This window comes from Marmota flaviventris, chromosome 7 (genome assembly GCF_047511675.1).
Source record: "Marmota flaviventris isolate mMarFla1 chromosome 7, mMarFla1.hap1, whole genome shotgun sequence".
In the NCBI taxonomy this organism is placed as follows: domain Eukaryota; kingdom Metazoa; phylum Chordata; class Mammalia; order Rodentia; family Sciuridae; genus Marmota; species Marmota flaviventris.
In genome coordinates, this window is record NC_092504.1 from 9,594,255 (window position 1) to 9,621,655 (window position 27,401).

At 38.5% G+C, this 27,401-nt stretch overlaps 1 protein-coding gene across 1 annotated transcript in view; it reads right to left on the reverse strand.

Moving 5' to 3' along the window:
- Window positions 1–7,248: 7,248 nt before the first annotated feature.
- Bod1l1 (biorientation of chromosomes in cell division 1 like 1) overlaps window positions 7,249–27,401 on the reverse strand; it is a 52,476-nt gene continuing 32,323 nt past the window's right edge. Inside the window, exons 13-26 of the mRNA XM_027939371.2 lie at window positions 27,283–27,326; window positions 25,956–26,016; window positions 24,243–24,289; window positions 23,549–23,621; window positions 22,405–22,484; window positions 18,989–19,073; window positions 18,558–18,631; window positions 17,787–17,862; window positions 17,659–17,693; window positions 16,582–16,627; window positions 13,304–13,353; window positions 13,122–13,206; window positions 12,575–12,728; window positions 7,249–8,509 (exon numbers count right to left, since the gene is read on the reverse strand). Of these exons, the coding sequence (XP_027795172.2) occupies window positions 8,392–8,509; window positions 12,575–12,728; window positions 13,122–13,206; window positions 13,304–13,353; window positions 16,582–16,627; window positions 17,659–17,693; window positions 17,787–17,862; window positions 18,558–18,631; window positions 18,989–19,073; window positions 22,405–22,484; window positions 23,549–23,621; window positions 24,243–24,289; window positions 25,956–26,016; window positions 27,283–27,326 (1,028 nt within the window). The 3' untranslated portion in view covers window positions 7,249–8,391. The remainder of the gene's footprint in view (window positions 8,510–12,574; window positions 12,729–13,121; window positions 13,207–13,303; window positions 13,354–16,581; window positions 16,628–17,658; window positions 17,694–17,786; window positions 17,863–18,557; window positions 18,632–18,988; window positions 19,074–22,404; window positions 22,485–23,548; window positions 23,622–24,242; window positions 24,290–25,955; window positions 26,017–27,282; window positions 27,327–27,401) is intronic.

The window sequence follows — 27,401 nt, forward strand, 5'->3', positions numbered from 1 at the left end:
GAGAGGACATATGGTCTGGTAGTCTCCACCCTGATACCCTTCTGGCTCTTGTCAGGGTTGTGGAAAGTGACTGACTTTTATCAGGCTATGCCTGATTGACGTATTGGAGGGCTCTGTGGCTTGCCTGGCGAGCCTGCAGGTTTATCTTAAGATGGAGTTTTAAAATTAGGCTAAGGCCTAGGACCATCCTTCCAGGACCATAGCTGGTATCCTGGTATCCCAAGAAGTGCGAGTGTTCTGCCTTTTTATAGGTCTAAGGCTTCCTTTGCTCTCCTGCCTCTTCCCTTTATTTCTCTTCTTCCTGCATACGTGACTAGGCCCAGGAATGCTTGCTGGGGTGGCCAAAAGGAAAGAAACAGGTGGGCTGAAGGGGAAAGGCAGGATGGAGCAGCCCAGGACACGTTAATCAACAACCTGGGACAGGTTACCTTAGCAACAGGTTGGAGCAGGGGCAGGTTCTTGATAAGGGTGGAGAAAGGGATTAACATTTCAAACCCTCAGGGGACAGTCTCCAACTTCCAGGACTCAACTCAAAACTGGCCTCCTTGATCCGACCTGACTTGACTTACCTATTTATGTTGACCGCCTATCTAATTCTGGCTTCAGTTGCACCTCATCAACCACCATGGGTCCAGCTGTCCTCAACTTGGCACCCATGTGCATCTCCTTAACCCAGAGTTGATGTACAGATGAAGACGACAGTGGGCCTCAGTCTCGCCTAACATGACGTAGCCAAGTGCACTAATCCCTCCCCAAGAAGAGGAGGTACAGCCCTGAGGTGATGTTCGCTCAGCTCTTCTGATGTCCCATCACTTAAATACTGTGATGTCAAATTAATAAAACTGAAATACTGATATGAAGCCAATAAATCTTATGTTACATGTAAAAGTACCAGGAGAGGAATGGAAACAAAGATATTTGCTTAATAGAGTGTCATACACTGACACAAATGAATTCTTAACAAACTAGGAAGAAAATACTCAGACGACATAGTCCTCATTTCTGTAGCCCTTCGTGTTCTCCTAGGAGCAATGGACCCTGACCACAGGACATGGTAATACTGGACATGCCCTAAGAGATCTCCTGTATTCCAGACCTACTCTTCCTCTCGTCCACTGTGGAGAAGCAGCCCAACTTCCCCTTGGTAGTCTGGATCAAACACCCAACCAGCACACCTCCAGCTTGGTCATGCTGGTCATCTTTTGATCCGTGATTCAAAAAACAAACCAAACCGTTGGTGTACTTCCTTACTTCCCAAGCTGTAACATGAAATACGGAATCTCTGTTCCAGTGGTGAGCCAGAACTGAGAAATTTGGCCTGATACCACTTTATGTTCCTCCTACCACTGTAATCCCACACCATTAATACCCATTTCTACACATTGTAGGTCTGCTGGGACTCAAATCTAGTTATAAGTTTGGAAGCGAAGAAGGGTGTTGGGTGGGTCCTGAGGAGAATCAACATTGCCATGTCTGGCAATTGGCTGGGGTGTGGGCATTACCAAGGTCTCAAGCAACGTAGTATTAACCCCCTCAGACAGGTGGAAAAGCCACCACTACTATGGGTGAGCAGCCTCTGGCGGTCAGTATGGGAGTGAAGAGGTCACTTGTAACAAGCAAGACTCATCAGAATTTAGGAGCTCCATGCCCATGGCCTCATCAGGGTCTTCCCATCCTCACTTGCAGGATCCCATTCTTTCCCAGCCCAGGGCTTTGCTTTAACAGAAGATCCTCTGTGAGCCTGAGTTCCACTTTGGTTGTATGTAATTCAGCCACATGAGAGGGCTTGGGTGTAATTTTCAGCAGTGTTAGCTCTGTGGCTACTGGAGAGAGGATTCTGCCTCAAGGCAGGCTCAGGAACGCTGAGGTGACTTGTACGACCATAGCTCTGGGCTTGTCCATTTCCTTCCTCACTTTGCCAGTGCTGACACTGGTAGCAACCAACCAGCGATGTCACATTCCTCCATCTCCCACAAATATTCTAAAGGATCGGGTGTAGATCACCAAATTCCTTGCCTCCAGTGAGTGGCAACTTAGGAGTACCAAATGCATTTATTTTGCATGTTTCTATGTGAGAGAAATGGAAAATTTCTCAGAATCAAAATGGCCTCACTTGTGTTAACCCTAACAATAACAAAAGGTAAATAAAGTCAGAAGGTTTTGAAGAAAGGCTGCTATGGTGATTGCCTGTTAGTAACTATCCCAAAAGATTCTGTTGGACTACAGGTTTGCACGGAGGCCACTGCAACCTTATGCATAAAGCTCTTGTACTAGCACATCTGCCCAGCAACTGTCTGTCTGACCTTGCATTGATACCACCCTTGAATTGTGGCCAAGGATTATTTTCAAAATTTTGAAGTAATCTTCCTCACTTTTGCCTTTAGAACTTTCCCCTTGCTCACCCTCCTTGAGTACACAGAGTTCCCTATGGCACACACATTCCAATGAAGTGCTGTGCTCTGCCCATTGCAATGCTTTTCTGAAACATTATTATTCTTTGGAGAATATCTGGTTGATTTTTCAATTAACAAGTATAAAGTTTGGGGGGCGGGGGAATGTAGTTCAGGGGTAAAGTACCTCTGAGTTTAATCCCACATGCCCCCCAAACAAAACCACCAATATCGACAACAAAACAGGCAAATGATGTGAATCAACACATACAAGGGCTGGAGATGTGGTAGAGCCCTTCCTAGTGAGGCCCTGGGTTCAATCTGCAGTACTGGGGCAGGGAAGGGGGAGACATACAAAAGTACATGACAAAACTGCTCAATATCATGAAAATACAAATCAAAACCATAATAAAATATCCTCTCACTCTGGTTAGAATGGTGATTATCAAAGAGAAAAAAATAATAGATGCTGGCAAATATGCAGAGAAGGGGGAGGTTTTATACACTGTTGGTGGAAATATAAATCAGTGTGGCACTGTGGAAAACAGCAGGAGATTCTTCAAAAAACTTCCAAAAATAGAACTGCCATATGATCCAGCAATCCCACTGTTGGGTATATGTTGAAAGGAAATGAAATTGTATCAAGGAGACACTCTTGTTTTTCTCGTAGCACTGCTCACAATAGCCACGATAGGGGATCTATCAAGATGTCCTTGCATGGGAAAAATGATTAGATAATGCAAATATGGTGTGCATGCACAATGGAATATTATTCAGCCATAAGGAGAATGACATCTGTGACAACATGGGTGGGCTTTATGCTAAGTGAAATAACTCCGACACACACAGACCAATCGTTTATGATCTCACTTGTAGGTAGGTGCCCAGAAGTGGACAGTACAATGGGGATCACCAGTGGCTTGAGGGTGAAGGCGTGGGGAGATGACTGTCCAAGGGTATGAATTGCCAGTTGTAGGATGAATGAGTCCTGGAGATCTACTGTTCACATGGTGACTATAGTTAATATTATTGTAATCTGTACACATATATTAGCTGAGTGTAGATGTTAGCTGTTTCCACCACACAGACACAAAATGGTAACTCCATGAGGTGATAGATGTGTTAATTAGCTTGGTTTAGGACATTTTGCAATGTTTACTTATGTATTATCATCACATCATACACCTCAAATACATATGTTTTATTTATCAATTATGCCTCTCTAAATTATATCATTTTTTCCTGGGGGCAGGGAATAAAGTGGCTAGACGGCCAGATCCTCTGGGGAACAAGGGGATTTCCTCAAGCAGCAGCCTACCTTGTCCTGCTATTGTGTCTTTAGTGTGCCTTGTCCTTAGTGTGCCTTTTCATGTCTCACACTGTATGTGAACCATGACTTGAGTAAGTTTTGAAAGCTCTGCCTTACAGAAATTTCACAGAAATGTTCATAAAATTGTTAACCTGAGAGCAAGGCAATGACCCAGCCACAGGTGAATGGCTCAGTCTATAAGGTGTGTATGTGGAATACTATGTGGCAGTAAAAATAACCTATCTGGAGCTATATAATTAACAGATTAATTTCAAAATATAATATAGAAGAAAAAAGCAAATATTAAATAATTTGTATAAACTGACTATATAAAGCACAATGCAAAACTTCATGTTTGGAGATGTATACATATGTAGTAAACTGACAAATGCCAATAAAAAAAACCCTGTATTTAGAATGATTGTGGCATTGTGGGGAAGATGAGTAATATGACCGGATGGGGAATAGGCGTGTCAGAAGTTTCATGGTGTTGGTATGTTCTGTCTTAAGCTGAAGGGTAGTAAGTGGGATTTCTTTTTTCTTTTTAGTAAGTGGGATTTCTAACAATGTATAATATTTATCTTTTGGATATTTCATAAAATTATACAGTATTTTAAAAAACAATACAAAAGGGTAGATATTTTAAATCCCCTATTGTAAAAGAAATCTATCTACATATTATATTAATTCAGAGACACAACTCTAGAATAACTGTCACTTATTCAAAGGTGTCTTAGAATTGCTGTGGAGCAGGTGGCAGTCACCACATGGTGAACCATGTGGTTCACCACATTTGCCATGATGTATGAACTTGTTCAAAATTATTCATACTGATGTCGATTTAAAAGGCATCATAAGTTCTACATAATTTGATTTAAAAAACCAGTTAAAAGAGTGTACTGGGATGATGCTAGGCATGGTGGTTCCCAGCCTGTAATCCCTGTAACTTGGGAGGCTGAAAAAGGAAGATTGCAAGTCCAAGGCCAGCCTCAGCAACTTAGCAAAACCCTATCTCAAAATTCAAAATAATTAATGAAAAGGGCGAGGATGAAGCTTCATGGTAAAGCACCCCTGGGCCAATCCCTAGCAAAAACAGCAACAAAGTCCATTGTAGTTTGGCACCAAAACAAAATTACTGCACACTCAAAAGCACAGATACCTGGCCATATCCACCCCCAACCCTCCCCAATTCCTGGTCTTCTACTGGTCTACCTTCTCCTCATTTCTTCCCATGATTTCTTTCTTTTTTTTTTTTTTTTGTAGTTATAAATGGACAGAATGCCTTTGTTTATATCTTTTACATAGTGCTGAGGACAGAATCTAGTGCCTCACACGTGCTAGACAAGCGCTCTGCCACTGAGCTATGGCCCCAACCTGATTTTTTTTTTTTTTTTTTTTTGTGTGTGTGTGATGCTGAGGATGGAACCCACAGCCTTATGCACGTGAGGCAAGCACTCTACCAACTAAGCTGTATCCCCAGCCCCCATGATTTCTTAATGAGTCAATGTACACAAGTTTTGAGTGTGAAAGTGCATCTCTTGGGAGGGGTTTGCTACCTAGTTATTACTATCTGTAGAGTTCTCCTCCAGGTTTCTGAAAGGTTGACTTGGTGTGACTTGGTGGTAAACATGGCACTCATGGTCTTCAGTCTATCCTGCTCTTCAGCTTCCACGATGCTCTCTTCTCCAAGTTCCAACCTTGTTTGAAACTCTATACCTATAAAACAAACATCCCCCCCACCCATCTTGTCTGCCAGGAGTTAATCCTGTGTCCTAACTTCTCTCAAAAGGTGATTTTCTCTCCCTTGCCATTTTCTGTGACCAGACACCAATCTCTGCTGCCCAGTTCTTTGCTTCTGTGGCTGTCATCCCTTGACACCTGGGTTCATATTTCTTCCTAGTGTTGGGCACAGGGCTCAATAAATATGCCTCTTTATAGGACAGCACTTTCAGTGAAAAAACTGTGGCTCTAAAGCCATTTTCTATTTTATTCCTGATAAAAAGTTCCTATCATTGAAATATGAAAAAATCTTGTTCTTGATTTAGTTACACAAAGATGCAGTGGTAATTTTAGAAAAATGTAAGGTATTCTTGAACTTAGGAGGAATAATAAATTATAAAAAATAATAATAAAAAAAAAAGAAAGTAAACTCCTTCAGCATTTCTTCCCGTTAGAATCATCTCCCCTTATCTCCCATCAGTTAGGTTTTACAAGTTGGAGAGGTGCTGGGGGCAAGCACCTACCTGACCATGGCCCTAGGTCAGTGAGCATGCTGTGGAGGTAGAAGGATCAATGCCTCCCTCCCAGGGGTAGCGGACAAACCCTCTGGGCTGCGCTAGAGACAAGAAACAGCTCAGGCTCAGCTTTTCCATCAGCTCACTGTGAGACCTGGCGGAGAAGGGGAGTGTTACCTGCTGGTCATTCTGAATTGGGGTGGATGTAGTGAGCCTTAGTAGGTTCTAGAATTTAACTCCAGTGGTATAAACCTGAGAAACTGGCCTTTCTCTGGGAATGGGAGGATGATTGTGTTGATTACCAAGTGAAGAGGAATTAGCCACCTTGCCCTGGGTTGTGGGATGGTCTTCTACCTTCAGTATGTCTCACTGGATTGTGGCAGCTTTGTCTCAGCTCTGTCATGAGGAAAGCAGATGGCTAGGGTCCAGTGTGCCCACTGAGAAGCAGTGAGGCAGTGGCAGTGGTGATGTCAGGAAAATGACAAATGTGGAGAGGTGTTTCTCAGTGGGTTAGTGGGGGAACTCTAGGTTTGTCCCATGAACTGCAGGAGGTTTCACATTCCTGACCTGTTTTTTTTTTTCTAAATTCTAGCAGTATCAAATCATCATGTCAACCAAGAATTGCCCCCATACATTCCCAAGGACCATATAGGAGGGACCTGCTCTCTACTCAGGTTCAGAACCACTGGAAGCTGAGTGGTCTAGCTGACTTCCCCACTTGGAAATTCTTCATGCAGTTCTATTTAGTTTTGATTTAATTATGAGGCAGCCTTTCTTCAAAAACCAACTACTGAGTCCCAACAAGGTCATGCCCCACAACAGGCATCTCTAAACTGAGGACAGTTTCATACTGAGAATAGATTTTCAGGTCTGCACTTCTACTAAGCAATCTAAAAGTGAGCAGTGAGACTGTACAGGACTGAGAGCCTTGGAACCTAGGCAGACTTCTAACCTTGGCTGACTTTAAGACAATTCACTAGATTTTTGAGATTTGGTTAAAATTCTCCCATATAAATAAAAATGAGAAACTCTCATGTTTCTGGTCTGAAGATTCCTTCTAGGTCTAAAATTCAATTCTATCGGCCATTACTGACTCATCTTTGAATATGAAAATTCCAATTACTTGTAGAGAAGAAATGGTTTGCACAAGAAAAAAAATTCAGACACAGGAAGAAAAATTCTTACCACTCAAGTTTTAGGGAAACATTTTATAATTTATATATAAAATCTCAGTAAGAAACCATGTAAAATGACAGAAATATCCACCTTACATTAAGCCAAAAAACAAAACAAAAAAATAAGAAAAATCCACACATACTGAATGTAAATTTTAATTATAAAATAAGAATATGAACAAAACATTGTAAAATAATCTCAATTATTTGGCAACTCATCACATCATTGCAAGAGACAAATTTGACCTTAAGAAAAGTTTATGAAAAACTTAAATTGGACAGTTTGTTCATATGGGAGTTAAAACATGTTTAAAAAAGAATCTGGCAATAAAACCAGTTTCTATCCTGAAATAATTGTATATAAAACATAAAATCCTGAAGCTGAATAGATAGGAGTGATCTAACATTCAACGCATTTCTCTTCACTGAAAAAGACAGGGAAAGAATATTGGTAGAAGCTTTGAGCAGCGGGAGAGTGGAATGGACACCCAGAGGATCCCACTGCAGGGGTTGGGGGGGCATGTCACTTCACCTGACCCAGGATCTCCAGCGTCAGCGGGGCTGGTGGTAAAGTCACGGATGCAAATATAATCTAAAAACGAGTTAGGTTCTTAAAAACAGTCACAACTGTGAAAAGAAAAGCAGTGGAGACCCTTCTTCAGCTCAGCTACTTTACTTGGATACATGCGAGCGCCTGTGTTTCCTGCCAGGTCAGGATCACACAGTCACAGGGCAGGCAGAGTCCTAAAAATTTTCTACTAATGACTGCATAGCATTTAAAACCCTTTTTTTATTAAAAAAAAAATAATAAAATAAAATAAACAGATATAGTAAAGTTCACGGATAAGTTTTCTCTGTAAAATAAATAAAGTGTTCATTGATTAGCATCATACATAGAGTAAAATACAACCTATTTTTACATGTTCATATACTATACACAGATCACCAGTAGGCAGCCTGGTGTCTGATGGCTGGAGGGGTTTGCATTAGTGATGTGTCACATTGGGAAATCCCAATTTTGAATGTTAAAATATACAACTCCTTTGTTTTGAGTTCAGATACAAAGTAAACTTACTTTCCTTTATCTGAAATAAATGTACATAATATCTTCTATGAACAATAGTTTATAAAGCTGTTTAAAACATAACAAGAAAAAGCTTGCACCTAGGAACTTACAGCACATGCATATCCTTTTCTTGGTTGGGGGAAAAAAAAGCCTACAGCCCATGAGGATGATCATCACCTCTCTACTGTGCTCCTCAAGCTGCCAGGGGAGGGTCAGGTTACCGCTTCGCCTTTTTCACAGGAGCTTCTTCTACTCTTTGCTGGCCTCTTGTCCGGGCCCCAGGAGGACTGACTTCTCTCTTGCGTTTAGTAGAAGGGGAGAGCTGTGTCTTTGATCTGCATTAAATAAAAGTCAAGGCAATAGTGAGTTAAAAGCGCTGCTTCAAATAATTTGGGAGACCTTCAAAAAAGGGTTTTTAACTGGACTGCAGAGAAGAGAAAAGCCCAGTGGAGTTTATATAAGAAAAAGAGCTTGAGATAATGGGACACACTAACCCAGAGTACTAGAGGAGAATGGAAGCCTCTGGTTTCTGCTCTACCACCCCTAGGTGCTGACCTGGGCAGGCTGGCTTCCTTCTCTGGGCCTCACTTCTAGCTCTGAAACAAAGAAGTCAACTGCTACTCCTACCAATACACACCCTGTCCCAAATTGAAACAACTACCAAGAAGAGCAGGACTGTAACCCAGGATCTATCCTAGTGCAAAACCATGTCTCACAGTACAGCATTATGGAAACAGCTGGCAAAGGAAGAGCAGGATGTTTGGAAGAACATGCTGACACTCACAGCATGTCCTCTAGTCTGCCATCAGAACTGTTAGGACTCCAATTAATCATGTTATTGTCCTTAGATGTATAAAATCCTTGTTGGCTCTCTGAATTTTCAGGAAAAGTTAACCAGAGTACAGTACACAAAATCTTTTATAATCAGCCCTCTAATATTAACAAATGTTTTCTTTACATCTTCATGCTTTGACATGATTGTTTTTTTTTTTTTTTTTTTTTAAATCACCTTCTACCTCCCATCTCATCAAATTCCTTGGCTAAGGTCCAGTTCAAAAGCCACTCCTCTGGGAAGCCTTCTGTATCACAGAACGAGCTGTGCCTTCCTAAGAAACCCCATGGTACTTTCTATCTTCATAGAGCATTTGCCATTATAATTTATCTGTGGTATTTATTAAAATTTCACATTACAGTCAGTATTGTAAAGCAGCACATTAGTAGAACATATTAGAAAATACCACTGATATTAAATCTATTTAGTTTTACTCATACAAACTTGCCTCAGCTTCTACAGCAGGAATGTTAGCACCAGATATACTGCAAAATATATTTTTACTGTGGGTTGTAGTCAAAAAAGCATTCAAGGGGCTGGGGCTATAGCTCAGTGGTAGAGCACTTGCCTAGCATGAGTGAGGCACTGGGTTCGATCCTCAGCACCACTTAAGAAGCAAATAAATAAAATAAAGTTATAAAAAAAAGCATTCAAAGTCTTACATATATCTTTCCCAGTAGATTAGATGTTTACCCAGGTTGGATGTTAAGATTTATTAATTTTTCTAACTCCAGTGCTTAGTGCAATGCTCCACACAAGGAATAAGCAACACATTTCTGTCAATGAAAGAAAAGACTAGGAAAGCCAAAACTGCAGAATAGGGAGAACTGGAACTTCACTGGCATAAAAAACAGTTGCTTATAAACTTTAATATTGTCTCAGACAATATGGTTCTGGCATGTTTCCTACCCATGCATAGAGAATAAGAAGCCGTGTTTGCTAATAACTACTTCAAACTGTGTCCAGGAAAGACAATGATCACATGTGATCAGAGAAGAGCTGTGAGTCAGACTGCATCTTCCTTCTGTGGGAGCTCAGTAGGTCACCCACACCCTTTCTTTCCACGGAGAGTTGTGGTCTGCGACCAGTGGCACTGGTTACCTGGGAACCTGTTAGTCAGATAATCTTAGCCTACCCAAGACCTAGAGAATTGCAATCTGCATTTTCACCAGGTGATTCCTCTACAAATTCAATTTCAAGAAGTATGCACCCAGATCTTCCAGGAAATAATGAGAAAATCTGCTTTCCTTTGTAAGACACAGGGATAAGAGCATAAACATGTATTACAAGTATTCTATGAAGATCAAATTGTGGCAAGAGATATCAAAACATAGCAATACATTTGAACCATCTTTTGTTCTTAAATGCTATAGAGCACACAAAGTAAGATCTCAAGGAAGAAACAGCCCCGAGGGGGAAAACAATGCCATGTCAGCAATTGCCCAGTACTGACTGAAAGTGCAACAGGAAGGAGAGAAGAGAACAGGCTGAAGCATGTGGGGAGGGCACTCTGCAGACGAGGGACTTGAAGAAGGGGAAGAACCTGCTTACTAGGGGGACATACCTTATCAGCAGTGGGGACAAACCTGCCAAAGCACAAGCTAGGGCAAAGAGATAGGACTTGGCACAACCTGTGAAGCTGGGAAATCAACCGGGCTGCAGTGGAAGGTGCAGCTGGCAGGTGGCTGTGTCTGAAAGAAGATGCTTTGTCACCTCTTAACCTCTGCAAAGCTCTGGCTAAGCAAGATGTATGATGCTCCACCACACAGTGCGGATTTAACCAAACACCCAGACCTGGGGCCACTTGGAGAAAACACGCCTTGCCTTTGGTGATGGTAGACGGGAATCCACAACAAGGCTTACAAGTGTAAAGGATGAGCCTGTGTAGCGTGGCCTGGTGGAAGCCACTGAAGACACCTTCTGTAGCCGTTCTTATTCTTCTTGGAAACCAAGGATCCCCAAAGACAGTTATTGGGAAAGACAAAAATCTTAAAGCAAATTTGGAACAAAGCATTACTCTACCAAAAATAGTCTCAGGGCTTAAACATGACTTGAAGCGTAAGCAGGGAATCACCTTCCTAATGGGGGAGGGTCACTATTTTGCTGGTAGGTAACTTCTCTTTTGCTAATTTTTGGTGATTTCTAGGAGAAACTGTTTCTGGGCTGCCAAGTTTGGAGGTTGCTCATGTAGATGGCTCCCTATGATGCTTTCTGAAATAGATTATAGAAACACTGGCAGCACTGAATACTCCCATCCTTGGGACTATCTAGAAAGGATGAGGCTCCTTGTGCATAGGAGAGTGGGGAGGCAAAATGGGGATCAAAAGCAGAAAAACTGTTGGCTTTCCTGACCATTGCTATTAAGTAGACCTTGATGTCACCCAGGACCAACACTACTTGCATGGCTCTATCCTGGCTTTTACTGTGCATGATATTTTGTCATGACTTATTTTAAGACGAATCTGTGAAAAATAGAAAATATATTGGTTGATAAAATAGAGATAACAAAACAGCTCACTGGAGTAGAATAAGGGGCCTAGATTAATGAAAGCACAATTGAGAGGGCTAAGTGTTCAGGTCCCCAAAAGTCAACAGCATAAGAAAGAAATCAGATAATGGAAGATGAATTACCAATAAAAACTCTAAGAAAAAGAACTTGTTTAGGGGGGATATGGTTCAGTCTGAGGCAAGTAATTCGTATGCATACTGAAAAACAGAATCCACAAGATGGGACAATCCTCTTCTGAATTCACTAGACTGACTTGGTGTAGGACATTTGCTTTAAAGAGACTACAAGTGGAAAGGAGAAAACAGGGATAAGGAGGTTTAAAACAAGAAGACCTGGAAGTTGCCCTTAAATACTTAAGAGAAAATACTACAAGGCCCCCAAAGAACTAGAACAGTAGAAGCTACCAGAATACCAGCTTCTACTGAACACAAGGAAGAGAATGCTAAGAAGGGAGTGACTTCCCCTGCCTGAAGTATGTGCAAGAAAAGGAAGACCAAGAGCACAGAACTGCTCAAACAGTGGTTCAGCCCCTGATGGCCTAGGACTCGAGCACCATTGAGAGCCCATCCCACCTGATAATCTAAAATTATGAAGATGACGCCATAGCCTTGGAACCAATCAACTAATGCCAGGTAATCTAAGCCAAAGAGAAAAGAATCCACTACAAGTTCCTTAAGTACATTGGGAAGAACAGTGATAATCCAGGTGGTTTATCCAGATTATATAAGTTAAGTATGAGTTTTAAAGAATTACTTTTGGTGAGGGGTACTGGGGATTGAACCCAGAGAGGCATTACCATTGACTATATCCCCAGCTTCTTAAAAAACCATAAATATATATATATATAAAGGGCTAGGGATATGGCTCAGCAGGGAAGCACTCTGGGTTTAATCCCTAGGACCAAGAAAAAAAGGAAATGGGTTCTTCAAGAAGGTGCAGAATGGCAGAAGGGTGAGAACATGTGCCCTCTGCTGAGGATAAAATGAAAGAAAACTAAGAACTCTTTCTGGATGGAGAAGCTGGTGAAAGTGTCTGGCAGCTCTTAGCTGCCCCCATCACCTCTGAGCCTCTGATCTCGTGGTAGATCTTGTGGTGGCTCCAGGGGGCTCATCCTCTTCCTCTTCTTCCTCTTCCTCATCAGACTCCTGATCTTTTTTGTCCTCAGTTGCTTCAGAAACTGATTTCTGGCGTTTTCTTTCTGGCTCTGAGAATTCTGTTCAGAGAGAAGGATAACACCTGGATTGTACAATTCCCAAAGACACTTCCAAAGGAGAGTCATGGAGTGTAGAAGTTAGGATATTGGGGACTTAGAGGCAAAAGAAGTGGTTTTCCACTTCCTTTTAGTCTTAGCACTTGCAATTCACAACTGTTTAACTTAATCTCAAACACATTTGGGATAGTTTACTTATGCAGCTCACAGCCAACATTCATGAAAAAATCACATATTCTGAGAAAAGCATCTGGGATGTACCATTTTTGACATGGGATCAGAGCCATTTCACACATATTTACACAATATTAATACAAGCTGTACCCCACTGGATTTTCCTTGTTCAAGGAAAAACTCTTAAAAAAAGGTGATTCTGAAGTATAATTAGAGACATACCAGCATCATCTGACAGCGTGAGCGAACGCTTGGGCTTCCTTCCTCTCCGACGTGCACTTGCTACGGTTTTCTCATCACCATCGTCCTAGGAGTAATAAAATTAAAGTTGAAAGGATGGTCAACTGATCATTTAGTAAGGTTTTTCCTAAAGGATGCATCTTGATAAGAAAACTAACACTTACATTGCTTATACCTCTTTCTTGTAGGTTAGCTGTTTCTTTATTGGATTCATCTTTAAAAAAAGGAAAATCTTTGCATTAGTATTTTATTACTAAAAATTAATTTTAATAGTCTAGTTATTATCTGTTAATGCACCAATGCTATTTAATGTACTGTTATACAATTTATCATTATTTTATATCAGTTAGACAAAGAATCAGAACACCTAACAGAAAGCATGTCAGAATGTAAGTTAGGAAAGCAAAGTTTTCATTTCAGATTTGCAAACTATAAGTTGTGACCATAGGCAATTATTTACAATTTATGAGCCTCAATGTTTTCATATGTAAGATTGGAGTTGGGTTAGACTATCTTTTTGGTTCCTTACAGTAAACTCATATGCTCTGAACCCAGAAAGGCAGGAAAAAAAGGTGTGTAGGGAACCCCTAAGACACATCAGGAAATGCATGCAACCCAGGATCACATACAGGATAGGCGTTCCTTATCTGAAATGCTTGGAACTAGAAGTGTTTTCAGATTTCAGATTTTGGAATATTTGCATATACATAATGAGATATCTTGGGGATAGGACCCAAGTCTAAACATGAAATTCATTTATATTTCAAATATACCTTATACATACATATATCCAAAAAGTATAGAATTTCATGTTTCTTCAAACAGCATAATATAAAAATGACAACAGAGAACAAAAAGAAGCATTGCAATTTGAGGATGAATTCCTAAAAGAAATGCCATCTTAATGAACAAATTTCTCAAAATATTATTTATTATAACTGGGGAAGACAATTTTATTTGTGAAGGCCATATTGATAGAGACAACTATGCTTGTGTATGGGTTTTTAAAAGTGATAACATCAGGTGTATATAAGAAGCTAGCTGGCAGCTTTACTGATATTTCTTTTTTTTCCTTTTTAATATTTATTTTTCAGTTTTCGGCGGACACAACATCTTTGTTTGTATGTGGTGCTGAGGATGGAACCAGGGCCGCATGCACTCCAGGCGAGCGTGCTACCGCTTGAGCCACATCCTCAGCCCTACTGATATTTCTTTAAGGTAAGTTTTCGCGCTCTTTCTCCTTTCTTCTACAGGTAATTTTATGCAGCATTTTTAGTGCACCTGTGTTTTGACTGTGACCTGTCACGTGAAATTAGGTGTAGAGTTGTCCACTTATAATGTCATGCCAGCACTTGAAAACTTTTGAATTTTGGAGCATTTCAGATTTATGATTAAGGATGTTAAGCTTGTGCATCTTTTTTTTTTTTTTTAATGTTTATTCTTAAGTTTTAGGTGGACACAGTATCTTTATTTTACATTTATGTGGTGCTGAGGATGGAACCCAGTGCCTCATGCATGCTAGGCGAGCGCTCTACCACTGAGCCACAACTCCAGCCCCAAACCTGTGCACCTTTTAAATTTCAATGTAACTCTGTAAATTACAATCCTGATATAAAGTTTGGAAAAATAAAGCTTGTGTAATTTGATTTCCATAATTTGTTCAGAGTCATACAACTAATAAGCAGAGTGATAGTTGGAAAAGTTTAATATATCACAGCAACTAAAAAAGTTATGCATTACAAGCCTTTTTGTAGGTTGTGTATGCCTATTCATGATGCATTTGTTTTTGGTAGATGTTATGATTTTCTGAGAATGTACTTTGGTAAGAAAAATGAAGATTAGCTCATGTACATGCTTTGAAGCTACAAATAAGGCATGTTTTTAGATGACAAAAACTCAAAGGTACTTAGTAGTTATGAAGACTGTATTAATTGTCTTTCTCTGCAAGTTCAATATATTATATTACAAAGAAGAGGAAAAGTTAATCTGATAACAAGGCCAACAAAGAAGTCTGTTTTAATTTGGTCATCACTACTCAGATTCAGAAAACTACTGTCAAATAACAACCGCACAAAGCTTAAGTTGGAGTCTTTAAAGAACATTCAAGTTATGAAGATTTTTTGTATGGATTTAAAATATTATATTAATTATAAATTAAAATTGGTTAAAAACCAAGCATAGCTGGGTGTGGTGATACATGCTTGTTATTCCAGATACTCAGGAGGCTTAGGCAGGAGGATCACAAGTTTGAGGCCAGTATAGGAAATTTAATGAGACCATGTCTTGAAATAAAAAGAGCTGGGGATGCAGGTCACTGCTATTATGCTTGCCAAGCATACAGGAGGAAGAAATGAACCTTAACTTACCAAGAGACAAGAAAAATTGAAGTATAACACAAGCTCACACATAGTTGAATGTGGAAAAACATTTTATACAGGTATTATACTTTGCTTTATCTTGCTGATCAGAATACATACGTTCCTAAATTAGCTGATATAAAATAGCTGTCCCTCTCATCCTTTTTGCTTATGTCAATGCTTTAGAGCCCACCAGTGGCTCTTCTTGCATAAAAATACAAAATTTTAAACCACGAAATCAATGTATACTCATGTTAAAGAATCTGGAAAATGTATGCAGCAGGCTAAACAGTAAGGAATGCTCTCCTCATTCTACCGTGTGGAGCTAAAGATTGTCAAGATTTTGGAACATTTTTTCTTCTTGGAATGAGGGCAAAAATATTTCTAACATTTTATCTCTTGTGTCCTGGGCTCTGGAAATTGAACAGGCTGCTTCAAAATTATGATTCCTCTGAGATCAGCAGGCTCTTGAGCTGAATGTGTGCCTTTCTGGTAACTGCCCAATCCCAGGCATCCCACCTACTTCTTCCCTATACAAATCCAACACATCTGGTGGGATCCTGCAGTACAGGCTCTTCCTGTGGATGCAGTGCCTCCAGTGTTTTGCCTTCAATTGCCTTTACCTTCCTCTAGGATGGCCCTCCAGGGTTCTTAACACAGAAAGACTCAGATCAAAGAAATAGACCATAAGTATATTCTCTCATGCTATACGAACAATTATTTTTACTAAGCAGCCCACTCATTTTACTGATGAACAGAATGAAAGTCTAAAGCCTTTTCCAAAAGCCAGCCTTCCTGCTCACCAAGGGAAAAACATTTACTTAGGAAATCAGTTTGAAACTTTCTGTGAAAGAGGGGCTGGGATTGTGGCTCAGTGGTAGAGTGCTCTCCTAGCATGGGCGGGACCCGGGTTCGAGTCTCAGGACCACATAGAAATAAAGACATTGTGTTGTGTCCATCTACACCTAAAAAATAAAAATAAAAAAAATAAAAAAAAAAGAGTTTAAAAAAATTTTTCTGTGAAATAACTGAAAGCATACCAATTCCTTGCAGCATACACAGAGCTAGGTGCTCCAGGTACATACCTGTTTGTATCACTTTCAGTTTGCTGCTAGGTGGAGATTGTTCTACCTAAGTTTAAACGAACAAAAAACCGAAACCAGGAGTTTATCACATAGAAAGGCAATCTATAATGGAAAGAAGATTTAAACTTCTACTTATTACACAGATAGAATGTTTGGGACCCATTTTCTGCAGCTAGCTGCCCATACTTCCAAACACAGTCTTGGCAACCAGTCCCTTCCCCAGCCACCCTGCTGCAAGCTGAAGAATGGGTACTGCACGCAACCACAGTGGCCACTGTGGTTAATGTTTCGTAGAGTCAGCAATTCATTTTCCGTGTTGGTAAATACATTCACATTGGTTCTCTGGTTTCTTTTCATCTTATTATAATTCTATGAGCAGTATTGCAGGTATCATTGCATCACTTTACAGCCAAGGAATTGCATTTCCAGAGGGTCCCCTGACTGGTGTGAATCACAGGTCTGGTATGATGAGTGGTAAAGCTGAGCTGGGCATTCCAAGTGTTTATGTTAGGTCAGTGGCCATGTGTCTATCCTCCTAATAGTGCTGTCACTGAACTGCATACAGTGAGATCTTGACACCATGATTTCAGTGTGCATACACTTTAAGGTCAAAGATAAAAAAAAATTCAAAAAGATAAACTATTGCTGAGAATTCTTCTGCACTTGAACCAGTATACATTTTAGTATAAAAATAATTCCACAGAAAGCAGTAAGATGGCAAGACATGTCAGAGATCTTCATAAAAAGTTACCATCTCAAAATCATAAAACAGCAAATTTCTATATTTTAGCGAAGGGTAACCATAAGAAGCTAAGTTCCAATATATAATTTTCACATGACCAAACTCTATAGGGAGGAAGGAATGAAACCAAAGAACAGCTAATAAAACCCCATTTATAAGACTCTGCTACTAGCCAAAAAATTTAAATGGTTGCCCATGTTTAAGAAAATCTTTTAAAGCTTTTCAAATACTTAAAAAAAAAAAAAAAAAGTAGTTCAAAATACTAGATATTGAAGTGTGCCCTTTCAAGGCCAAGAGCCTTGAAAAGTTTGTTTTTATGTTTTGTAGGTACTTACAGTGGCAATGCCAGTATCTGTTTTGGAGTCGTCTTCTAAAGAAAACAAAACAAAAACCAAAAATCCCATTTAACAGATGTGTTTAAGAATTCACCTGTGTATGAACTTAAAACACTCCAAATACCTACTCGTTTTTAATGCTGTTTCTACAGGGTATTTACGAGGTCTTCCTCTTTTCCTTTTAATAATTATCGGCTGATCTTCCTAAGGGAGAATTAAAAAAAAAAAAAAAAAAAAAAAACAGCAACAAAAGAACAATTTTATCCTCTATTATACAGTTTGTTTTCTCAACCTGAGACTTAGAGTTCCCTCCTAAGAGTGTTCAAATTTCAACTTTGTCACGTGAAAGAGATGTGTTGGGTGTAGTGTTTATTTCTCTCACTGTAGTTCCCTCACCGGATTCTGATAACTGCCTTAGGATCCAGAGAGAGGTGAGGATGTTGAGAGGATGAGGTAATGGAGATAAGTGCTGGTGTCACCTCTTACTTCTGTAACTGGGTCCCCCTTGGCCCACCCTGATGCTGTTCCCATTTCCGCCTGGCTGGACTCCATGGATTTGGAAACCTCCTGCTGCTGCCCTGTCCTGGTACCTGGCCTGGTAGTGCTAAGCTTCAGGGCCAGAAACTTTTCATTGCCACTGATGTAGTGCTGGACTGACCCTATCTGACCATGACAAAAGTAGGTCTTACAAAAATGTTCTGATGAAACAAAGATGAACAAAATTAATCATAATGACACTGATAAAATGCATGCTATGTAATGGTGTCCCACTGCACTAAAAAAGTAAAGCTCTTTCAAAAATACTTAGGAAAAACCCTTGGTAACACTATTCTGCACATTCAATCTGGTTTTAGTACTTAAACAATTCTGAGCAAATAAACATGAAAAGCATTTCTCACCTCCTGTGATTTGATGCTATCATCTTCATTCTGCTCTGTCTTTTCACTAGTAGCCTCACTGCTGCTAAGTTCATCTGCAGAAAAGGCAGGGCTCAGTACAAGAGTCAGCCTTTACCAATGCCCACAGGGGTACTCACCCAGGGGACCTAAACTGTCGTGGCTGCACGCACACACACTTCATTTACATGCTTCCACTATCAAAATCAATAAGCCTGAGTTTGGTTAAGAGCAAAGCATCACACTTTGGGTAGAGCAGGATCAATTTAAAAAAATAATTCCCAACCTTATTAACCTTAAGCATGAGGTACGGTATTACACTGAGAAAGCAAATGTGCAAAATAGACATTTTGAGGGGCAAAGCTCAGTGAGAAGATGCCGGTTGCTTTGAAGCCTTAATCTCTCAATTTATCCCAGTATATGTTATAACTCACCTTTTTCTTCCACGGCCCTTGACGCACTGCTGTTTGTCTTGAAACTTGTTCTGGATAATTCCTCCAAGTCTCCAGAGTTTTCTTCCTATAGAGAAGTTAAACAAGAGGATTCATCTTCAAACAACTCTGCCTCCACTCACCCTCTCCAAAGTTTTCCTTTCTATTTCAAAAACAATTTCCTTGATGTTTTTTAGGACAATTAGTTGGAAAATGGCTTTTAAAAAGCAACTATTATTGATGCTAGTGAGATTATTAAAAAAGAAACAGATTCTGAAGGCAGAAAAGCATGAGATCAGGCTCAACCACAAAATAGCAAGGTTGTACTTCTTTTCCTCTGCAGAATGGAAAATGCTGTTCTCTTTCCTTTGAGAGAAACTACAAAGGAAGAACACATAGAAATTGGCAACAGCTTTGTGAAGTGGTGGAGGAAAGGATTGTGGGGAAGGGACAAATTGTAAGGTGCCAAAGGGATTTCTGAGTATTTCAAGGTGCTAACGTAGAACAGTGATTTCTCAACGATTAAATGATATACCCTTAAACACAAAAGGTTTTGAGCATGAAATACCAAAGTGTTTCATTCAAATAAAACAAATATAGTATGCAAACAAAACTATATAAAATAGGATGAGATCAGGATAAATTTAAAAACTAAAGCCTTAATTTTATTTAATAGTCCTTACAAATAATTATAAATCCTCATTTCTATTTATTATTATTATTATTATTATTTACTTTTGGGACTCAAACTCAGGGCCTCACACATACCAGGCAAAGACTCTACCCTTGACGTTTGCCCCTGGCCCTCAATTACTTTTAATATTACTTATTTTTGAAGAGGTTCTCCTGATTAAAAATACCAAAGGGTCTACAAAGAAATGCCCTCACCTGACACTTCCCTTCAGAGATTTTCAATGTCACTGGGTTTTGATTTAGCCAGCATTTGAAGGGGTATAAATATGAAAGCAAATACATCCATTTAACATCCACATTTCACACACTTTTCCTTAAACATTTGAATTTTTTTTGCCTATTTCATGCTGGTTTTTTGTACCTAGTATTGACGATGACAAAGACTTTCTGTTACTTCCTAGTAACACTAAGTGTCAGTTCAGCCATTTCTCTTATGTATTTGTACCTGCATTATAAATGTTATTTTTGTCTTATGATTTGTCTTGCAGAAATCTTCATTCTGTGTCTATTTTGGAATGGTCGGTTCAATTAAAACTAATTTTTTTAAGGTGGACACAATATCTTTTTTTTAATGTGGCGCTGAGGATCTAACCAAGTGCCGAATGCATGCTAGGTGAGCACTCTACCACTGAGACATAACCTCAGCCCCTCAATTAAAACTAATTTAACAGACTCTGCAAATTCCTTCAACTGAGCATCTGTAAACTATTCAATCATAAAATGTTGAAAGTGAATAAAGAACTGAAGAAATTATTCTCAAGTCCTCTGTATTATGGAGCTCCCACTTTCCTTATGGTACCTTGAAAGTACTACATTGCCAGGACCAAGACAGGCAATTATGGTGCATGACTGACATGTGATATCAGAGATAATGTTGCTGCCAGTGAGGACATCAGGTCCAATCTGTACAATAAATACTATTAGAGATTTGTTTGTTTTTGAATAAAAGGCTGATATAAATAGTGGTTCTACCATTTTATCATACACCTCAATGGTTCATTCTACACCCTCCTTGGAAGGATATGGTTTAGAGAATGGAATATCAGTCCCTAGGGAAAGCCAGAACTTTACTATTTACACTAAATGTGATATGAAATAAATGCTATTACAGACAGCAAATTATTTTCTCTGATCTTATAAACACTGACTAAGGCACATTATGATTTTTGGTCTAGAATTTTTTTAAGCAAGAGAGCAAGGATGGGGAAGAGTGAGTTTGTGGGCTGGGGATATAGATCAGTTGGTAGAGTGCTTGCCTCACATGCAAAAAGTCCTGGGAGTTCAATCCCCAGCACCAAAAAAAAAAAAAAAAAAAAAAAAAAAAAGTGAGTTTGTATGTCGGGGGTTGGAGCAAGCAGGAGTTTGGGGGATTCCTGCTTTCAGTGTAGCAAGAACACCTACAGTATTTTTATGTCCTGGGTTGAAGAAGTTCTGCCCAGAAATTTTCAAACCATTGAATGAACTGCATTCCAGTCCTTGAGGTGGTCCTTATAAGACCGAACCTCTGGCCCCTTAGGCACTTAATCAGATCCTGAGGACATGCAAACAACTCACTTTTATTCCCTATTATGACTTCTCCAATGCCTACATTTTTTTTCACATATTCAATTTCAGTCTTCTTTTAGTCTTAGCATATACATTTTAGAGTAATGATGTTATTCCTTTTATAAAGAGACACATTCTGATTATGTGGAAAGCTAAAACAGGAATGATAAAATCACTCCCAACCTAGTATATAAAAATTACTATTAACACTAAATGTGATATGAAATAAATGCTATTACAGACAACTTTCCATGTAAGAAAACATTCTAATACTGAAAATATTATCTGTGTACACAATTTTTGATGAGACAAGCTGACTTATTTTGCTTAAATTTAAAATTAAAAAACATACATGAGACTGAAGGAAAAATAAAGAGATACCCTTTCAATCTGCATCTCTTCAAATTTAGAAGTATTATCTCATAATTCCTGTTCTGGAAAGGGCAGTAAGGAATGGATTAAAAGTTGTTTATTCCTTTGACTATAATTCACCAGGATTTATGAGAATAGGCCATTTTCCTTTTTTAGTTGGTAAGTATTTAATAATGATCTGACTTAAATACTTTTGTAACAAGGTGGAAGAAAATAGAGAAAGAGAGAGGAAAGAGAGGAGGAGATGGAGCTAGTCTGAATACACAATATAAAGTTTCAGAGTAACAAGTCTCAGAAATGGAAAAATACCCTAAATAAAGATATTGTGTCTAGCAGGAAGAGGGGAAATCTGGGCAGGAGCAGAAATAAAAGTTTGTGAACTTCTCTGAGTCATAAGAGAAAAACAGGTCCATAGGAAAAGGCGGTAAGGAAGCTGACCTTGGGGAAATCCCTATATTTTAGGGGCAGGAGGTAAGCAAAAGGGAAGGTACAATATTAACATTTAAAGTAATACACATCACTGTATTTCAGTATTTTGGTACATCTGCAATGAAAGCACCTGGAAGCCTTAAGAAATCAATAATATTACTGAGCAAAACCCCAAACAACCATTATTCTGAACTGTGACATTAACATAATCTTGGAATTTAAGAATTATAAAGTATAACATCTGCTCTTTTTTTGTGGGGGATTATTGTTAGGTATACATAAATTAAAAGGGATTCGAGAATGAAACAATACTACCATAAGTACTCACAGTGATGTAATTAGGCTATCCCTAACTTAAAATTAATATGTAGAAAAAATACCTTTGTGTCTTGTGGTTCCGCTCCAGAGCACTGTCTCTGTGCTGTTTCTATTCTGGAATCCAGGACATCTGAATTATCATCTATAAATCAGTTTAGACAGAATCACAAAGGAATAAAAGCTAAATGAAAAACGACATGCACAGTTCTATTTTAAGACAGTTCGAAAGTTCTTTTTTAGGCTTGGGACACAATGAAGTCAAAAATTATTCTGAATGTATTTACAATGTCATGTGATTTCAGCATCAAGCATTGGCCTTTGGCCCTGGCAAAGTAAAATAAATAAATAAATAAATAAAGCATAACATAAAAAATTCCTAAATGCTCACAAGGTATCAACAAAGCAGCAGTTCTATGGAGAGGGTTAAGTGCACACACAGTTCCCAGAGATACCTTAACTTTAATTTCCTGGATGAGTTACCACCTAAGAGGCACAGCTTAGTGGTTGGGCTCTGGAATTGGATTTGGTTGGTAGAAGTAAAGTTAGATTCTCAGAACCTTAATTTCTTCTTTATTAAACGGCAACAATACCTAACTCACTGAATTACTATGAAAAATGGGACATGTACATGATAGTACCTGAATATAATATGAACTGAATAAATCACTATAAAATAGCTAAAAAAGCACTTAATTATAATTTTTTCTTATAGTCACTGAATAAGTATTTATTGAATTTCTACTCTGTGGCAGGTATTTGAGTAGAAAGGTCCCTATACTGGCCAATAAAGTTAATCACATGTAGCTACTAAAATTTAAAATTAAAAATTCATTCTTTTATTCACACTGATCACAATGATGTGCTGAACAGCTACATGTGACTAGTAGCTCCTATACTGACAAAGTAAGCATGGAACATTTCCATCACTGCAGGAAGTTCCAGCTGATGGCACTGTTATGGACATGAGAAAATCAACAGTCTGAAGCAGAGGAGCTAAAGTGCTTCACCAGCCTGTAGAGATCCTGGCAGTGTAAAGACACCACTAGCCTCCAGAGTTGTGAAGTAACTAACTTCAAGTAATCCTTGAAGATACCCTCAAGGATTCTGTTACTGGCTTACTCTTTTGACTGCCAAATAATGTGATTTTTTTAAAGATGTCTAAAAGAGGAATAAATATATGTGTATATATATATATATTCTAAATACCCAGTTCATCTTCTGAGGAAGCATAATGCTTCTTTCTTTTTCTTTTAGGAATATGCCTTTCTTCCTCTTCGACCTGGAATTAAGAATGATTATATTAAAGGCAATAATAGCATCTTGACCAAATCAACTGACATGGGGACATATAATATTACCTTTCTATCCTTTGGAATAAATTTCTATATTAATTTTAAGAAAAGAACCTCAAATAACATTTTTGGCATCTAGACTTGAATTACACTAATTTTCTAATCTTCAGTCTTTCTGGTTTTGAATGTAAATCCATATAGAACATTCAAATATGGCTGTGGTAACATACTATATTTCAACAATTCTAAAATAAATTTTTAAAATTTTCTTATTTTATCATTTCTGAAGATAAGCTATCTCTTACATCAATGGCATATCATAATTTAATTGACAGTTTTCCTACTTTCTTAGTGGCCCATTAAAAATGGGCTTCTTGTGGTTGACAAAAGACAGCATATGAAGACAGATTTTGACCATAACATGGATGTGTCCAAATAATCCTGAGACCTGTGAAATTACCTAAACATTTTAACAGCACACAGATACAAGTGATATGCATCCATTTAATATTATAAATAATTAAAACCTTTCTAACACTTTTCTTTGTGTACAGATGAAAATATTACATTTAAAACATGAGATGCTTGAGTTTATTATGAAAACATACCTCTTTAGAGTTTGCTTCTGTGTTATCTTTCCCGCCACTGGATATCCCTGAGTGATAAATACAACAATGAAGAAACTATGTTAAATACTTATATATTTTTCATTCTAACACTTATTTTAGGGGTATATGTGGGGAATGGGGTGGGGAAAAACTGACTTGGAAATTTTACAGAGTAACAGTAATGTTATGTAGCACTGCTATAGTTCACATATAATTTTTGATGCTGTCAGGTAAGTTCCAGTTTCTGCCATTGTTAGACATCAGTAAACTGGGCTCAAGGAGGGAAGTAACATGTCCAGGGTCACAATGCTGAATTTTAACATAGTCAATGTCAAGGCCTTTTCCTTTCAGTTTGTGTTGCAGCAGCGTAATATCAGTACACAATTTGGACACAATTTAGCATACTCAGTACACTAGAGAGCTGCCTATAAGAGAATAGTACCATGCTAGAGACAGAGGTGCACTGCATATATTCTGGGGATCAGGCCCAACAGTAGGCAAAGCAGCACTCTCTGTATTTAGAAAAATAACGGAGAACCTAAATGTCTACCAGCAAAAGAAGCAATAAATAACAACGGCATATGCTGCCCACAATGGAATAGTAACTAGCAATTAAAATAACTAGTGTTACACAAGTCAACAGGAAAAAAATCTCAGAACATATTGCCAAGTGAGTAAATAACATGGAGATGGTTTATATAATATGTTACCATTCAACTAAACAAGGCAACATATGCTGCATATTGTTTATGAAACTAGAAATTCTTTAAATGCAAATAGTGCTTCCTGTTAGAGTGGGATAACAGGGAAAGACACTGTAACTGGGAAGGGGTGATAAGGGGATTTTACTACATTTGTAACATTTTTAAGAGATGTGGAAATCAAATATGCTAAATGTTAACATTGATTAAACTAGGCTCTGGACATAAAGGTGCTTATAACTATCACTGCATTATTTTTGTTTTAAATGATATGCTATAAAATTTGTGTATGATGAACAGACCCTTCCTTGTTCCCCATTCTCAGAATGGAGAACCAATAAAATCCTATCTTGTGGTTGAGAAGAAAATGATCTCTCTGGAGTTGGGGCCTCTACACATTGTCTGCAATGAGACCCCTGGGAGAAGATCCACATAAATGTGATGTCCTTGATCGGCTACTACATTTGAGACTACCTGTTAGTAGTTAACAAATGTTCTGTTGAGTATATAGCACAAAACTTCTAGATTTCTATGGTACCACCAGAGGAGACTATGCATTTTGTACCTTGAGTCCATTGTGAGATTACTGGCAAAATTCAAGTAGCTATTTAAGGCAAGATACCACACTTTTAAGCTGTGTGGCTTTGAACAAGTCAACAAGCCTTAGTTTACTCAATGATATATGCAATGCTTAACATTCACTTCAAATGATTATAAATTTCAGTGAGAAAATTAGTGAAGTAACTATTACAGAGCCTGTCACATAGAAGCTCTCAAAAACTGGTAAATATAATTAATTTGAAAATGACTACGATAAGCTGGATATAATGGCATATGTCTATAATCACAACTGCAGGAGGATTTTAAGTTTGAGGTCAGCTTGAGCAATTCAACAAGACCCTGTCCCCCCCTGCCAAAAAGGAGGGCCGGATATGTAGCTCAGTGGGTTCAATCCTTAGTACTCGGGGTAAGGGAGGGGTTGGGATGACAACTGTGAAATTCATGAACTCACCTGCTTTTATGTAGGATTCATTTTGAAATTCTTCATCTGCTCTTGATCCTGAATTTTCAACCTAAATATACAATATAAATGGTTACTTATGGATAGTCTCAGTAAAAGCTTAAAAACAAGAAAAAAAATAAAAAGGTGGGTGTGGGGGATATTTAAATAATCTGGCTGTTTGTGCAAACAACAAAAGGAACTGGAGTATATGTTCTTTTAAATTTATTCCTAAACTGTTTCAATTTAAAAGCTCTCATATCTCAGTGTTTATTCTCCTTCCTTAAAATGGCTTTGGCAAAAGAGTAAAAAATAAAACATTTTCTGAATTCCCTTCTCTTCCAAAGAACTCTCAATGTATTCTTTTTTACTTTATTTAAAAACTCTGAAGGATTTTGTCATAATTATTTGTCTAGGTAAATCATGACAATACTACTTTATTTATTTTAAACTGAGAGGAAGGTCTCAAAATATCCTACAATATTCCAAGTTGCAGCTACAGAACTTTGTGCCTGTGTAGAAGTTTTGCTCACCTGGGGACAGGATGGTTGCTAGGTCATGGGGGATGGACGACACAGGAGGGAGCACACACTGGCGAGTTCTGTGGGTTTCAGCCTCATTTAGAATCTCTGTAACTCTTGGAGGGCAAACCTGAAGTGTGCTAAGTGGGGCTTTTCTGTCTGCCCTTCCTTTCCTTTTCAGCACACTGCGTCTGAATGTTCAGTCACAGAACAGGAACACGTTATGATCCTATGAGGACTGACGGTAAGTAAAGCTCTCCCAGCTCCTCTAAGAGCCTTGGGAAGAAGGTGGCTATCAACAATTTACTAGTGTTTTAGAAAATGCTCACCTCTGGAATGATAATAAGGTTTTCTATAAATATGTTAAGGCAAAAAATGAAAACAACAAATAACACTCTTTTAAGAATTAAAGGGGATTATGAGCCACATCTGGGAAAAAAATATGTATATATGGCAATTATGGTTTAGTACCTTCAGACAAGCTTTCTAAAATCATAAAGTGAACTTTAATTCTCAAACTAAAAACTGTTTGTCTATAGCACCAGGATGAATTAAGACATCACGATACAATTTTCATTCCACTATAATTTTAAAAACCAGTAAGTTCAGATTTCTTTATCAGTGGCTATAGGTGAATAGGGAAAAGAAAGTAAAAAGCAGCTGTCAGTAGGTTGAACTTCAGTGGTAAGCATGTTACCAAATGGCCTCCTAAGTCCTCAAAAAATGCACAGACAACCCCTCCACTTGGTATCTGTTCCTCACTCTCAAACAAAATGGAATAACTACCACCATTAAAATCAAAACCATTAGTTACTTACATTTAGGGATTCATTCATCAATGTAGGCTCCTTCGGTAGTTCACCTGTTCAAAAACAAAAATGAGACATAAGAAAAATAGTTTCTGAATTACAGAGAAACAAATTTGAAGATTTTCGGG